We start from the raw sequence: 15,759 nt of genomic DNA, 5'->3' as shown, positions 1-15,759 counted from the left end.
AGAGCCATACAGGAGAGGAAATTAGAGACTGTGAAATGAGTCACATCAGGCACCTCTTGGTAGAGCTGAGGGTGTTGAAGGGTCTGGCCCTTTGCCTCCACTTGTGAGAGCTCTGAAGGCCCATCCCAGCTCTGAAGCACTCTATAGGATCAGTTACAAATTCATTGCAAGTGAACTTCTCTCTGTTCAACCTGCCTTCCTTACTTCCTTGCAGGTGAAAGTACCTGCACTTCCCATTAACCTGCATGCAACCCTGACACTGAGCCTGTTTCCAGGGAACCTGAAAGACTATGCTTAAAGAGGATGAATCCAGCAGCAGAATGTAGAAGAAATTGAAAGGCTGGACCCATGAATCAGAGGAGCCCAGAAAGAAAGTTATTTCAAGACCTTCACTACTTTATATCTGGATAGGAAAACAGTAAGGAAGATGGAAAAGAAGAGGATGAAGGTGGAAGTCATTTTGATGAAACTCTGCAAACATGGAGACCGATTACATATGAGGAGAGAGAGGAGTCTAACGTAACATGACCCCAGCACTGATAAACGAATTCCTCTCAGTCAATGAAAATAATGTTATCCCTGAACACAATGAGATAATTGGTCCTGAGACATCCAAAACACTCTGGTTGAGTTGGGTTGAGTTGGAGAGAGTAGCAGCACATTCAATGAGTTATACTAAGTTGCCTGAATTTGGGGGCATGAATAGTCAAGGCTAGAGGTGTGGTTTGGGAAATCGGCACAGAGAAGTGACAGCTGGTACCATAAGAGTCATGAACTCTCATGAGGTAGTGAGGAGAGTCAAAACCATGGATTTCAGGATGTCCTCAGGAAGCAGAAAGATAAGGCCTCTGCAGAGAAGAAAGGGGTCTTCAAGATGCCAGATTTAGCAGATAAAAATACAACAGAATGCCCAGTGAAATGCTGCAAGGGACATACAATTCTTCAGTGACAGCAGCAAACAGTGTCAAATAACAAAATAGTGTTAAAGGTGACCAAGAATTTGAAAAGGTCATGAGTTTTTGCTAAGTGGAATTCACTCGTAACCTTTAAGGGAAAACATTCTAGCTTTTATTTGAAAAATCCTATAAAAGATTTGATTCCTATGTTTGAACAACCGTGTGTGCCTTCTTAACATTTTGATTTCTGGTTAAATTATTCTTTTACCAAAATTGCTTCCAAGGGGGGAATTTCACTGCTTCTCAAGAGAAAGGACAAATGTTCAGCATTAGAAATCCTCCTCTTCCAACTGAGAGAAGGTTAACATTCCTCAAAAATCTGGCAGCTCTCAAAAGGCTGGTTTTCTACATTAATATATGCATTTGAAATGCATAAAACCTTTTAAAAACATCTTCTCTCTCTTCTCTAAAGACTACAAGTTGCTTAGAGTGATTCCATGAACTCAGGGGGCCCACAGCAATTAAAAGGAAGACAGTTCCCTACATGTTTATGTCTATGTCTTTTTTTAAAAAAAATCACACTCACCAGGGAAATGAAAAACATGAATTGCACTTATTAAACAACATGAGTTACCTAAAATAAGCTTTAATTCGGAGGGATGTTTCAATGTGTATTTTCATGTGCATGTATACAGAAAGGGTTGTAGTCTGGAAATATTAGCATTGAAGAAAGCTTCCTAGATATCCTCTGGGCCACATATGCATAACAAATCATTTCAGTTACTTACTTGCAAGCAAAGAAAAATAAACATTCTTCATAAGAAAAGTCTATAGGTTTGAAAATCTCAGCTCTTGACTGTCATCTCAAATTTGCTTTTGCATTATACTCCATGTCTGAAATACAAAAGGCCATGTACTGCCCTCCAATGACGCATAAAGCTTCCACTAACAACTCCATGCAGAGACCAAGGCAATATATCACCATACTTAAGGATTTGCCTAGATGCTTTATGAAGCCCAAAAGCAATACACGGGTTTATCAAATCATTGAAATAATATACCCATATATTTCTCTGGTCATATTTTTGCTCCAAGTACAGCAATATGTATAATAACACAACAACAAATAAAGAATTTGGGTAACAAATTATATGTATATACACACACACACACACAAAAATTGTCCATTTGTTCTTTGTGGGTTTTAAGATTTTTCTTTACTCAGAACATTATAGATTGAAGAAGGTTTTACTTAAAGAAGGCAGGAACTTCCAGTTAAACACCGCAGATTTAACACCAGTGATTTTTCTGTCTCACACATAAAATTCAAAGTTGACAAAATATTCCTAACAAACCAAGTTTACTATCATTCGTGTGCTCAGAATATTTTTATGACTTTATTTTTAATGGTTTAGGTAAATCTGAAATTATGATAGCACAGGCTTGTCAGCCAAGTATTTTCAACAATCTACTACTGAGGTAAAAATCTTCTGGAAACATAAGAAGTATCTGAAAGTATAGTTTTTCAAGCTGTAGCTAAGCTACCAGCGCTCTCTAATTCTGAAAACTTTCAAGCCTGAATTTGAAAACAAAATTGTATCATAAGCAGCTGTGTTTTCATGTTTTTCCATTTTCAGTTTGATTTAGCTCCCCGATAGAGCAACATTTAAAAAATATTTTCTTTTGCACTAATTATTCCACGATGGGCAGTATCAATAAGTTCTGCAATATTAATCACCTTAAAATTAGCAGGATGTCTAGTATTTGGTTAATCTATGTTCCAACAGTTAATTGGTTATGGGTGAATCCTGCCAGGCAAGTTTCGATTGTTTTCTAACACATTCATGATTCTGCTAGAGAGGGCTGCATGTGTTAGGCTAAGAAAGGAAATTTGGAGCATGAATTGGGGTACTGATCTATGGCTCTGGGCCAGTCAAGTACAAATCAATTAAGGGTTAAGTCTTAATCTCTCCGATCCTGCCTCTAGGAAGTGGTACATCCTCGTGTTAAGAGCTGCGCTGTAGGGTCAGATGCACATGCATTCGAATCCATCTGGTTATCAACTCTGTGGGTTTACAATCTGCTGGTTAGAATGGGTCGGTGGTGGAAGTTACTGGTTCCCTATAACACCATCAACCATCTGTAATATTCCAAATGTATTAATATAACAGGGGCAGAGGGAAAGAACTACTCCAGATGCACATCAACCCTGGAAGTCCCAGGGAAAGTAGAAATGTTTAACTGTTTCCCACAGGCTTACAATTATTTTAATACATTTAAAGGCACTTAGAAAGTCATTTAATAGACAACTGTTTATTAAATGCCTATTACACATTTAGAATTTCTAAAATACTACCCAGGTCATCTTAAATAAACAAACCCAACAATCTGCTGCTCATCATGGAAACTGCCTCAAATCTCCGGGAAAAAAAAAACCGCCCCTCCAGAAAAATTAATCCTGGTCTTCAACAAGAAAATTTTATAATCGTAAGTACTTCTGTGAAACCAAGTTGTCATCATTAAAACTGACCCCTGCTGCTGGTTCCTGCCCATACTAGCCCTAAACTTCAGGACAGAAGGAAGAAGTATCAGCTCACAGACAACAGAACCACTGCCAATTTCTTGCTTATTATTTCCTTTAATTCTTTTTCTTGGGCCCTGTTCAAATTGTTACCACTTTTAAAAAGTGCTATTATCAATTCAATCCTTGTGAGTATACTCAGGGACTTGACTGAGATGGCATGTATCCAAAAATACAAATGTCCTACACTAAAATTTCCTTTAACTTTCTACTTCTAAACTTTTCCCACAATAAACTACATGGTACATTTTCTCCACATATGGTATTAATCTGTTTTTTAAAAAATTAAAATAGGAATTATTTGACGGGTCTTCTGAAGAGTTCTACCACATTCCAAAATGTCAGAGGAAAATGAGAAATAGAGAAAAACCGAAATGACGTATCTTTTTGGCACTTCCCACTGAGATCAGTTATAATCTGTGGTGAGGGTTGCATTTTCAAGATGTGATTCACTGCCAGATCTCCGACCATCTTCTCTACAATAATGATTCAACATGACTTTCACTCCAAGCCTAGCTCTCCTGATCTTGGTAGTTCAAACTACCTACTGAACTCTCTAGGACTCAGTTTGTTCTTTTGTAAAATGAAGGAACCAGATGACATGGTCACTAAAATTCTTCTCAGCTCTAAAATCCTATGGTTTGGTGATTTCTAACTGGTATAAATGGCTATCACCTCAAGTTCAGCATATGTAACATCTATTCAATCCCTCTGACCATAAAACTGCTTCCACCTTTGGCTTCCTGTTTCTATAAATGGTTCTGTCAACCTCAAACTCACTCTAAGACACTCAAATTGTTCTTAGCTCCTTATTAATCCCCCTCAACTGGACACATTCTTCCTTTTCAGTGTCTTGTTCTAGCTCCCCTTTCTCAGGCTTCATGGCATTCTCTTGCAGATCCCTGTGTCTCTTGGTTTTTTCCTCACCAATTATCCCAGATGCCCCAGCCACATTAATGATTCAGGGTCAACAATGAAACACATAGTAACAAATATCAGAGTAACAACAACAATAACAAAATGTTAAGAAAAAAAAAAAACCCAGAAGTTTCCAGAACAATACCCAAATTATCTTTTTAGTAGACTATCAAAGAACACAGGAACAGCTAGACTTTTCATAAGAAAACATTTAGGAACAACCTACACACCCCACTGTCAAGAGATTTACTTCCTCAATGGCTGTCAAACTGGTGATGGGGTTGAGGTGGAGGGGAAGAAGTGATATTTACCTTAGTCAGCTACCCTAGCGGGCATGCCTTTCTCTGTTCATTTCTCCTTACATGAATCCTACCCATCTGCTATGGTCTAAATGTTTGTACCTCCTCCACCCCTGAAAAATTCATATTTTGTAGTCCTAACCCCCAAAGCCGATAGTACTAGTAGGTGGGGCCTTTGGGAGGTAGTTAAGTCATGAGGGTGTTGCCCTCATGAATGGGATTAATGTTCTTTAATTTTTAAAAAAAATTTTGTTTTTATTTTTTGGCTGTGCCACACGGCACGCGGGATCTTAGTTCACCAAAGATCAAACCCGTGCCCCCTGCAGTGGAAGCCCAGAATCCTAACCACTGGACCGCCAGGGAATTGGGATTAATGTTCTTTAAAAAGAGCTCCCACAGAGCTCTCTAGCCAATTCCACCACATGCGGATACAGTGAGAAGTCTCAACCTGGAAGAGAGCCTTCACCCAACCATCCTGCCACCCTGATCTGGGACTTCCAGCCTCCAGAAATGTAAGCAATAAATTTCTGCTGTTTATGAGCTACGCAGTCTCTGTATTTTGTTATAGCAGCCCAAACCAACTAAGACACTATAATTTAAACTCAGCCCAAATCTCTTCCATGTCCACACCAGAGCTCTCTTTCTTTTTAATCCAGAAACCACTATGGTCCTTTTCAATACTGTTTAAATTCCATTAAAACACTAAATGGACTCTTGGTTAGTTCCATTTTGGTGGCAGCAGAGAAAGAGCTGGGACATGATTAGTCAATGCTGGCTTCATACCACAACCCTCAGAATACAAAGGCCCCAGAGGTTATCAATAGTTTACAACTGAACACAACTGAGCACATCATAAAGTATAATGCAGAAAGTGCTAAGAGATAAGTTTAGATAAGTTTATAAAGGAGAAAACAACAACAACAGAAGCAGAGCAAGCAAAAAGGGCACAAAAGGAAAAAGATTATTTCTGTGAAAGCCAAAAAAGTTTCAGGGAAAAGACAGGACTTAAATAAGGTCTTAAAAGATGGTCAAAGCAGAGCTGGGGAGGGATCGGGAGGACTCAGGCTTGAAAAGGGTAAGGGACATTCCTTCCTCCAACATACAGCTGCTCTGGCTGCTTCTCCACTGCGGAGTCATAGAAGTTCAACCTGTCGATCGCCATTTACAATCAGCTTCTTGGCCGCATAAATTATACAATGATTTTTTTGCTTCTATTGGGTTATTTTATCTCACTGAACAAATAGTGTGTTGTGATTAAAGCTATCTGTCAAAAACTGACAGCAATGACATATGGCTTCAAAGGTTCTTTAGCACAACTTTATAGGCTGTCTCTTTCCTTCTTCCATGTGCTTAGGGCAGGTCAGTTCAGCACACAGAGACTGCGCCTACTCCTCACCCTCTGCCTTCCTGGAATAATGAAACATCCAACATCACTGATGTCAACATTGTTAACTGGAAGACAATTTCTGGCACGTGAGTAGGAGTAATTTTTTTTTAAGTTCTGATGTAGAAGTGGCCCATGTTTCTTGTAATGACAGGAGAGGCTGGGTAACACCAACGGGAGACCCTCAAAATCTTCCCTGTGACTGTCTGAACAACATCACTCAGGCACCACCTCTTCCATCGTTAATTTAAAGGCTCTTTGACTTATCAACAGTTTCCCTCTCACTCTTTCCCCTCTATAGACATTTATAATTAGATCCTATAATTCAACTGATAGCATGTTTATCTTTCTCCACTAATCAATGTTAAGACCTTTGAGAATAGGAGGTATCAGTTTTTATATTCAACAAAATAAGTTTTATTTCTGATAGTAAAAATAACAGAGTTTAGAGAAGTTGGGATAAAGAGGAATAAAGATTTTCTAGATTTAACAATTTAATAATTAACTTATTAATTAATAATTAAAGATTTAATCATCACTAGTGTTACATTAATTTTCTTCTATTTTTTAGCTAAGTGTATAAATATACATTTCAATAGAATTAGGAAAACATTTATTTGAGGTATAATATAAACCATAAAAGATGCCCACTGTAAATATAGAATAAAACGACTTTTAGTAAATCTGTAGGGCTCTGCAGCCATTACCATATCTCAGATTTGTCCAACCATAAACGAAATCCAGTAGTGGGACAATTTCGTTTCACCAGACAGTGGTGACAGTTTGCAGTCAGTCCCCTCTTCCAAACCCAGCCCCAGGCAAGCAACCACTGATCTGCTGTCTTTACAGATTTGCCTTTTCTGGGGGGAGTTTTATGTATATACAACCAGGCTTATATAACTGAGCATAAATGTTTTCAAGGTTCAAACGTGTTTTGTTTTGTTTTTTAAATATTTATTTATTTATTTATTTTTATTTTTGGCTGCATCAGGTCTTAGTTGCAGCATGCGGGCTCTTCGTTGCGGTGCGCGGACTTCTCTCTAGTTGTGGCGTGGGCTCCAGAGTGTGCAGGCTCAGTAGTTGCGGCACACGGTCTTAGTTGCCTCGCAGTATGCGGGATCTTAGTTTCCTGACCAGGGATGGAACCTGTGTCTCCTGCATTGGAAGGTGAAGTTTTAACCACTGAAGTTTTGACCACCAGGGAAGTCCCTCAAGGTTCAAACATGTTGAAGCGTATTATCAGTAGGTAGCTCCTTTTTATTGCTATATGAATGTTTGACATTTTGTGTATCAATTCAACAGTTGATGGACATTTAGGTTGTTTCTTGATTTCGCCTGTTCTGCATAGTAACACTAGAAACATTCATGTACGTGTCTTCGTGTGGAAGTGTTTTCCTTTCTCTTGGATAGATTTCCGGGAGTGAAAATGCTGGGTCATATGGTAATTTAATATTCCACTTTTAAACAAGCTGTCAAGGGCTTCTCTGGTGGCGCACTGGTTAAGAATCCGCCTGCCAATGCAGGGGACATGGGTTCGAACCCTGGTCCGGGAAGATCCCACATGCTGCGAAGCAACTAAGCCCGTGCGCCACAACTACTGAGCCTGCACTCTAGAGCCTGCGAGCCACAACTACTGAAGCCCGTGCACCTAGAGCCAGTGTTCTGCAACAAGAGAAGCCACCACAATGAGAAGTCCGCTTGCCGCAACTAGAGAAAGCCCGCTCGCAGCAATGAAGACCCAATGCAGCCAAAAATAAAATAAATTTATTTTAAAAATAAATAAAAAATTAAAAAGCTGTCAACATGTTTTCCAAAGTGAGTATACCACTTGATATTCCCACTAGCAATGTATGAGGGTTCCAGTTACTCCACATTTTTGCAATACTTGGTATTATTTGTCTTTTCTATTACAGCCATTGGATTAGGTGTATAGTCACATCACACTGTGGTTTTAATTTTCATTTTCTTTATGACTAACAACTTTCAGCTTCATTTCATGGGCTAATCAGCCACTGGTATATCTTCTTTGGTGAAATATCTATTCAAATCATCCATTTAAAAAATTTGGGGGAGTTTTCTAATTATTGAGTTTTGGACCTCTTTATATATTTTATATATATATATTTTTTTAAATTAATTAATTAATTTATTTATTTTTGGCTGTGTTGGATCTTCATTTCTGTGTGAGGGCTTTCTCTAGTTGCAGCAAGCGGGGGCCGCTCTTCATCGCGGTGCGCGGGCCTCTCGCTGTCGCGGCCTCTCGTTACAGAGCACAGGCTCCAGACGCGCAGGCTCAGTAGTTGTGGCTCACGGGCCCAGTTGCCCCGCGGCATGTGGGCTCTTCCCAGACCAAGGCTCGAACCCGTGTCCCCTGCATTGGCAGGCGGATTCTCAACCACTGCACCACCAGGGAAGCCCTATTTTATATATTTTGGAGATAAATCTTTTATCAGATATAGTATTTGGAAATATTTTCTCCCAATTTGTGGCTGATCTGAAAATGTCTTTAGCCTTCATTTTTGAAGGACAGTTCTGTTGGATAGAGAATTTTTGGTTGACAGGTTGTTTTGTCTTGTTTTTGAACATTTTAAATATGTCATTACGTTGCTTTCTTGCCTCCACTGGTCTGGATGGGAGATTAGATCTTAAACATATTTTTTTTCTCCTGCATGTAATGAGTTATTTTACTCCTGTTGCTTGCAAGATTTTCTTTTTGTCTTTGTCTTCCTACAGTTGGACAATGATGGGTCTAGGTATGGGTCTCTATGTTTCTCCTAATTTTGGTTCATTTATCTTCTTGGATAACAGATTAATCATATTTTTCAATAACTTTAGTAAGTTTGGGCAATTATTTCTTCAAGTATGTTTTTGCTCCTTTCTCTATCCTCTCTTTCTGGTACTGTCAAATTCCTTTCTAATATACATGACCTATCAATTTTTTTTAATGAATATTAAAAAGTCTCCTTGGGCTTCCCTGGTGGCGCAGTGGTTGAGAATCCGCCTGCCAATGCCGGGGACACGGGTTCGAGCCCTGGTCCGGGAAGATCCCACATGCCGTGGAGCAACTAAGCCCGTGCGCCACAGCTACTGAGCCTGTGCTCTAGAGCCCGCAGGCCACAACTACTGAGCCTGTGTGCCACAACTAGTGAAGCCCCCGTACCTAGAGCCCACGCTCTGCAACAAGAGAAGTCACTGCAATGAGAAGCCCGTGCACCACAAGGAAGAGTAGCCCCTGCTCGCCGCAACTAGAGAAAGCCCGCGTGCAGCAATGAAGACTTGATGCAGCCAAAAATAAAATTAAAAAATAATAGATAAATAATTTTTTTTTAAAAAGTCTCCTTGTTTACTATCATCCTTGAATGTTCTTTCAACATTCAGGAAATTTATCTTAAACTAGAGCTCAAAGGTAAATAACACTAAATCCTGTTGGTGGTAATGACAGTGGTCATGAATTAATTACTGTTTAAAGTTTGCCATCTTTTGACTATTTCTAAGTCACTAGATAGAACATAGCTTAAGCAGCAAAACAGTATAACAGTTTCTCAAATACTGAGAAGTAACAAAGGTATACCAATGGATGGTATTTTTATAAAGCAACTGATAGTAGCTATGATAATTACTATCATGACAAGCAGTTGATATGTAGATTATGGATTCCCATCACTTTTTAAAAATTAGCCAAGAAATTTTGAATGGAGGAAGGTATCACCTTTGAAACAAACTCTTCACTTAAAAGACCCCAGTTAAAACCCTAACTTAGCTGTTTCCTAGTAAACTGTGTAACACAGGATAATTTACTTATCTCTAGGCCTCAATTACCTCATCGGTAATATGGAGATGCTAATATCTACATTTAACACAGGATTATTGTGGGAATTAAATGAGGTAGCATCTTTAAAATGTTATTAGCATGACAGGTACCAAAAAAGTCTATAAAGATTTTTAGCCAGTTATAAATGCCTTCAAATTAGAACTAGTTACACAGTTCTTCTAAATGTGTTTTAAATATAAATGTATCAGAGCTTAATTTATATTTCCAATAAAATACTTATGTTTTCAAATATAAGTTGAAAATTGTATTTCCAAATAAAATAAGACAAAATATAATATTAAATTTTTTACAAATTTAAAGCAGACAAGAAATGTTATTTCATTAAAAAAACTTTATCCTTTAAAATTAAAGACATGAAAAAGAAAATACATGATTTTATAGTTTTTAAAGTCACATTATCTGAGAGCTTGCAAATTTTTTGTTGATATCAATTGGCAGACACCCATCAAGTTACTCAGACTTACAAAGAATAACAATTTTGGCAATTTACATAAGCTTACTTAGAATCAAAGTCTAGACTCGTAGATTTTTATCTTCCACTTAAAAAATTTTTGTCAATTGTTAAATGCTCTGAAGCAATTCATGTTAATTTTTTCAGTGACAGACAAAGGGTTATTATTAGAAGGTTTAAAAGAAATATTCTAAGCACAATAATGTGCATCACACTACAGCAGGTGTGGATGAGGAATACTGATGATACAATTATAGATCCTTTATCCAGGAAAAGATCCACGCTGGTACTATTATTTTAATCATGAAGATGTAAGATCATATAGTCCAACCCCTCCATTTCAAAGAGAAAGAAACTAAAAACAAAATATGTTAAGTGACTTGCTCACCATCACATAGCTAGTTGCACAGTCTTCATCAAGACTCAGAATTTTGCTGTATGGTGCTTTCCCAACTTCACCTGTCTGCTTCTTAACAGCCGGAAAGTCTCTATATATAATTTTGATCGTACAGGTTTCTGTGTCAACAGTAATGCAGTATAGTAGAATAAAAAGTAAGGATTTGGAATTTATTCACTCATTCATTCACTTATTCATTCAACACATACTGAATGGCTAGCATGTGTCAGGGTACTAGGTAGAAGACCCAAGCTGAACTCCATACCTGCCACATAATTATTTGTGTGACTTTGGACAAAAATTTCTTTAGATCCCAGCTTCATAATTATTAACACGAAGATAGTAACATCAACCTTTCTCACAATGTTGAAAGATTAAATGAGATCATGTACTTGGAAGTGCCAAGTAAGGTCCCCAATTTACGTACAACTGGCCTATTATCTGTATTGCACACCATATGAACAATTGCCACATGAATGTCCAACCTCAAACTTAACATGTTGAGATTGAACTTACTATCTTTCCCTTCCTGTAACTGCTACCTTTCTTGTATCCTAAGACATTTCATCTACTTCCTTTCAAACCTTTCTTGTATCTCCTGACTCTTTATCAGTACCATCAAAAACCATGACAATATCATATAAAGATTTTAAGTTAAAATAGAAAAGCTGGCCTCAGCACAGCTACTTAATTTCTCTAAGCTCCCATCAAAGACAGAACGAGTTTCAAAGCACCTGAACCTGAATTAAGCCATTAAGCACTCTAGCTCTATAAGATAAAATTCAAAGTCCATCTTTGGACATAAATCTAGGTAAGATTAGGGTTGCTTACAAGTGTTTCCACTTTAGGTGGAAATTATGTGTTAACATCTAAATTCCCAGGTAAGGTTAGAAGTTGCAAGCAGCCACTTGAAAACTACTTTACTATGCACAGTGCTTTCCTACTTTGAAATCTTCCTGCTATTGACGTTTTGTGAATGAGGAAATTGACCAAGCAGCAGAAAAAAGGCAAACTCAAATTAAACTGCTTCCTCTCAATTGAACAAGCCTTGCCACTCCCTCATCAATGCAAAAAGTGTAAAACTGAATATATCCCAAGCATCTACCACCCTCATCCTAAATATTTCAAGTTCTACCACTAGATACACAGAGGAGTTATTCTGCATGGATTTCTAGTATTAGTAATAGCAAAAGAGAGTGAGCAATGGTGCTAGGTTTTGCTTCCACACATAAATAGCAGAAAAATAAGCCTTATGAAAGGCAAGAGAGGAATAAATAACCAAAACTGCCCAGAGTTTCTTTTTCTTACTATATGGTCATTTATCTCCATTAAAAATCACTCGGAAGTCAGATTTTATTAGGAAAAATGTAACATATTTTATTCAAAGGAAAATACAATGTCTTGTGATCAGTTCCTTCAGGCCTCAATAATTCTTGTACCATTCATCTCCAGAGCATTCAGAACTCTGAGTTTAAAGACTCCTTGGGAAATCAAAACCATAATGCAGAGGTAGATGGTTCCTGAAGGCACAAACCAACTCCTGTGTTCTGCGAGTAGGGTTGCTGAGGCCCAACACCATTAGGTGATGTTACAGATTGAATTGTGTCTCCCAAAATGCATATGTTGAAGTCCTAACTCTAGCACCTCAGGATATGATGGTATTTGAAATAGAATTCTTTTCAGAGGTAATTAAGTGAGGTCATTAGAGTGGACCCTAATCCAATATAACTGGTGTCCTTATAAGAAAAGGAAATTTGGACAAAGGCACAGAGAGAAGATGATGTGAAGACACAGGGTGAAGACAGCCATCTATTAGCCAAGAAAGGCTTGAAACAAATCCTTCCTTCATGGCCATCAGAAGGGGGGCCCTGACACCTTGACCTTGGACTTCTAGCCTCCAGAACCATGAGATGCTGTTTGAGCCACTCAGTCTGTGGTACTGTGTTATGGCAGCCCTAGCAAACTAGCATGGTGATGAAAAACAAAGTCAGGATCAAAACCCAGCTTTCCAGACTCTAATATGAGGCTTTCCAACTTTGCAACACTGTCTTGCAACTTAGCTCTCTGTTTTCACTCAAAGTTATCTCCCATAAAAATCTTACCACTTGTTCAACTTGTTAAAGACCATGTTAATATATACTGTTTATGCTGGCTTCTTGTGAGCTACACTTCCACATCACAAAAAGACATTTTTGTATAGATGTCTCATGAACTCAAACACCAATGTGTAAAACCCTAATCAACTACTCCACGAAGTTAGTATGGACCCTGTTTTATAATCTAAGAAAGTCTAGGTCCAAGATTCAAGTCCTTGGACAAGTCATCTAACCTCTCTGAGCCTCAACTCCATATTAATCATACGAATTCTACAAACAATATAAATTCTACACCCCCCAAAAAAGAACCTTCAAAGGGCTAATGTGAAGGTTAAGTTGGATAATAGCCCTTTCAAACTGCAAAGTGTTAAAAGCAATTCTCCATGCAATCAAAAACTATTTCTCTCTCTGGCACCATTGTTTTTACTCATTCAAACTCAAAACCATTGATATTTCCCTCTCAAATTGCCTATAACTAATAATTCACCTAGGTCTGGCATTTCTTTCTCTACAACGTCATTTTTCGTCACTGCTTTCTAATAAATCCTCATGATTTCAAATCTGCACTGCTCTGAATGACTGATTTATCAGCTTCTGGCTTCCTCCTTATCTAATCTATATCACATCCTAATATCAGATTTATCCTCCTAATACACTCAGCTCAGAAGTCTTCAGAGGCTCTCTAACCCACAGAACCAGGTGCCACCTATAGAGCCCTGCATTCTATGACACAACTGCAGCTCGGGGCCAGCTCCTAAGCTTATCTCGAGGTTTACCATGTGCCCAAGGGCCTTGCCTCATACCCAGCCAGTATGAACAGACAGATCATCAAAAACTTTAATATAACCCTACTTGCTTCTTCCCTTGAGCTTCCCACTGATGGACCCAACTGTCAAAGCTGGATCCTCTAATATCATTAGGAACTTACTCTTAACCTTGAATCTGGGAAGGCACCATTAGCAAGGTTAGGCTGGTTAATTCTAGTGCACGCCCCACATGCTAAGAAGCATGCCTGCTGCCCAGTATCATTTTCCTTTTGCTTCTCTCTTGGCCCAGCAACTCTTTGCCCCTCTCCTACTCCTTAACATTCAGGGTCTACCATAATCAAATTCACAGCTCAGTGGGAACCCATTGCTCCCTCTCAGCCAGTGGTTTCCAATCCCATCAGACCAAATACAAGTATTTTATTCCTGGAATAAACCTCACTTGAGAGTGATATATTATCATTTTTATACATTACTGGATTCAAGAGGAAATGCCAGGTAGGCAGAAGGATATGTGAGAATGGAAACAAAGATAGGGTCTTAGCTAAAGAGAGGCATGTGTAGGTCATCATGTTATAGTTGCTATTTAACTCATGAATAAAATCACATGGGAAAGAGTGCTGATTAGAGAAAAGAAGGCCCCTTCCCTGTCCTAAAACTCCATAATATTTAGAAAAGGAGACAACACAAGAGAGAGAGAGAAAAGCTACCTACTTGGAAAATCTGGTGTTAGCTAAACAGGAATGATAGAAACCAAACTGAAGTGGTATGAAAAGGAGAATGAAAGGTGAGAAAGTGAAACAGAAAGTAGACGACTTCTTGGGAGTTCCCTGGAGGCCTAGTGGTTAGAATACCAGGCTTTCACTGCTGTGGCCCAGGTTCAATCCCTGGTCAGGGAAACAAATCAGACCAGTGACAGACTACATTTAGTTCATCAATATCTTAATACTATTGAAGTAAATCTCTGTTATTTATCTTGTTGTGGATCATCAGAAAAGTAACTGTGGTTCCTTCAATGCAAAAATAAACTGAAGTCTTATTTCAAGATTTGTACTTTTAAAAATGTAGTAGAGGTGAAGCTATTAATACTAAAATTTCTGAAAGTGAACTGAAAAGATCCCACTAATAAAAGAAGGTATTTTATTCTCTTGAAGTAGAGAAACTATGCAGGAAGTAATAAAGCAAAAGACAGAGCAATTTCATTTCATAAAAATTTAAAATTTATATGTAGCAAATAACTGTTAAAAAGACTTTTTAGAAAAATGACAGAATGGAAGAAAATATTACAACATACATGATGCTGATATATAAAGAGCATCTATAAATCAATAAGAAAAACCAACAGAAAATATATTAAAGAACAGGAACAAAAATCAAGAAAGAAGAAATACAAAAGACTAATAAGATAGCATAATCCCCTCATTTTTAAGAACTTTCCTTAAAAGTCATTAATATAGAGTAACTCTAGATTAATATGTGCGTGGAGCTCTGCAAACAAAATCAGACATGTAAGATTCCTCAGTTAGTGATAGTCTCACCATCAATGCACAGCAGTTTTTTTCTCCACACCTGAGTATACAGCAGGATAGTTTTATTTTATTTAACATGAATTGCTATGATCATAAGAGGTACTGATTTTTAAATTTCAGTTTACACATTCCAATTAGAAATATAACCATGTAATTTAGAAACGCAGCATATTCAGAGGTGCATAATAGTTAAACAGCTATGGGCATCATGCAAACACAAAAGCAAAGATAACAAGAGAAAATGCCTACCTTCCCTGATAGCTGTGAAAGGTGTACCTTCTTCTTCTTGCAGCCTGATCACCTTCAGGGCTACCAACTTCCCATTTACCCTGGAGAAACAAAACAAAAGATGAGAAGCAAATCCGTGAAAATATGTTCCCGTTACGGTTCTAATTGTCTTCCTTACAATTTATATTTTATGCATTTTTGCATTGAAAAATGTCAGGACTCAATTATGCCACCACCACAAGATTAATTTCAGTAAGGCTGGGAATCCTGTGTCATCATCATAAATATTCACACTTTAAATATTCACATTTTAAATATTCTCACTTGCATAGTCCAAGATTTAACTGAAGTTTTCTGTGATTCACTCTATGTTCTTTCCAAAAT

The 15,759-nt window shown here is 37.9% G+C and overlaps 1 protein-coding gene across 2 annotated transcripts in view; it reads right to left on the bottom strand.

Moving 5' to 3' along the window:
- Positions 1-15,759, bottom strand: part of CDK14 (cyclin dependent kinase 14) — a 567,294-nt gene that overhangs the window by 356,862 nt on the left and 194,673 nt on the right. For both annotated transcript variants that reach the window (XM_036862811.1, XM_036862812.1), the window contains one exon: positions 15,397-15,476. In XM_036862811.1, coding sequence (XP_036718706.1) covers positions 15,397-15,476 — 80 coding nt within the window. The remainder of the gene's footprint in view (positions 1-15,396; positions 15,477-15,759) is intronic.

The sequence above is a fragment of the Balaenoptera musculus genome, chromosome 9 (genome assembly GCF_009873245.2).
Source record: "Balaenoptera musculus isolate JJ_BM4_2016_0621 chromosome 9, mBalMus1.pri.v3, whole genome shotgun sequence".
Lineage (NCBI taxonomy): Eukaryota > Metazoa > Chordata > Mammalia > Artiodactyla > Balaenopteridae > Balaenoptera > Balaenoptera musculus.
The sequence above is the reverse complement of the archived record's forward strand: the minus strand, read 5'-3'. Positions and strand labels throughout refer to the sequence as shown.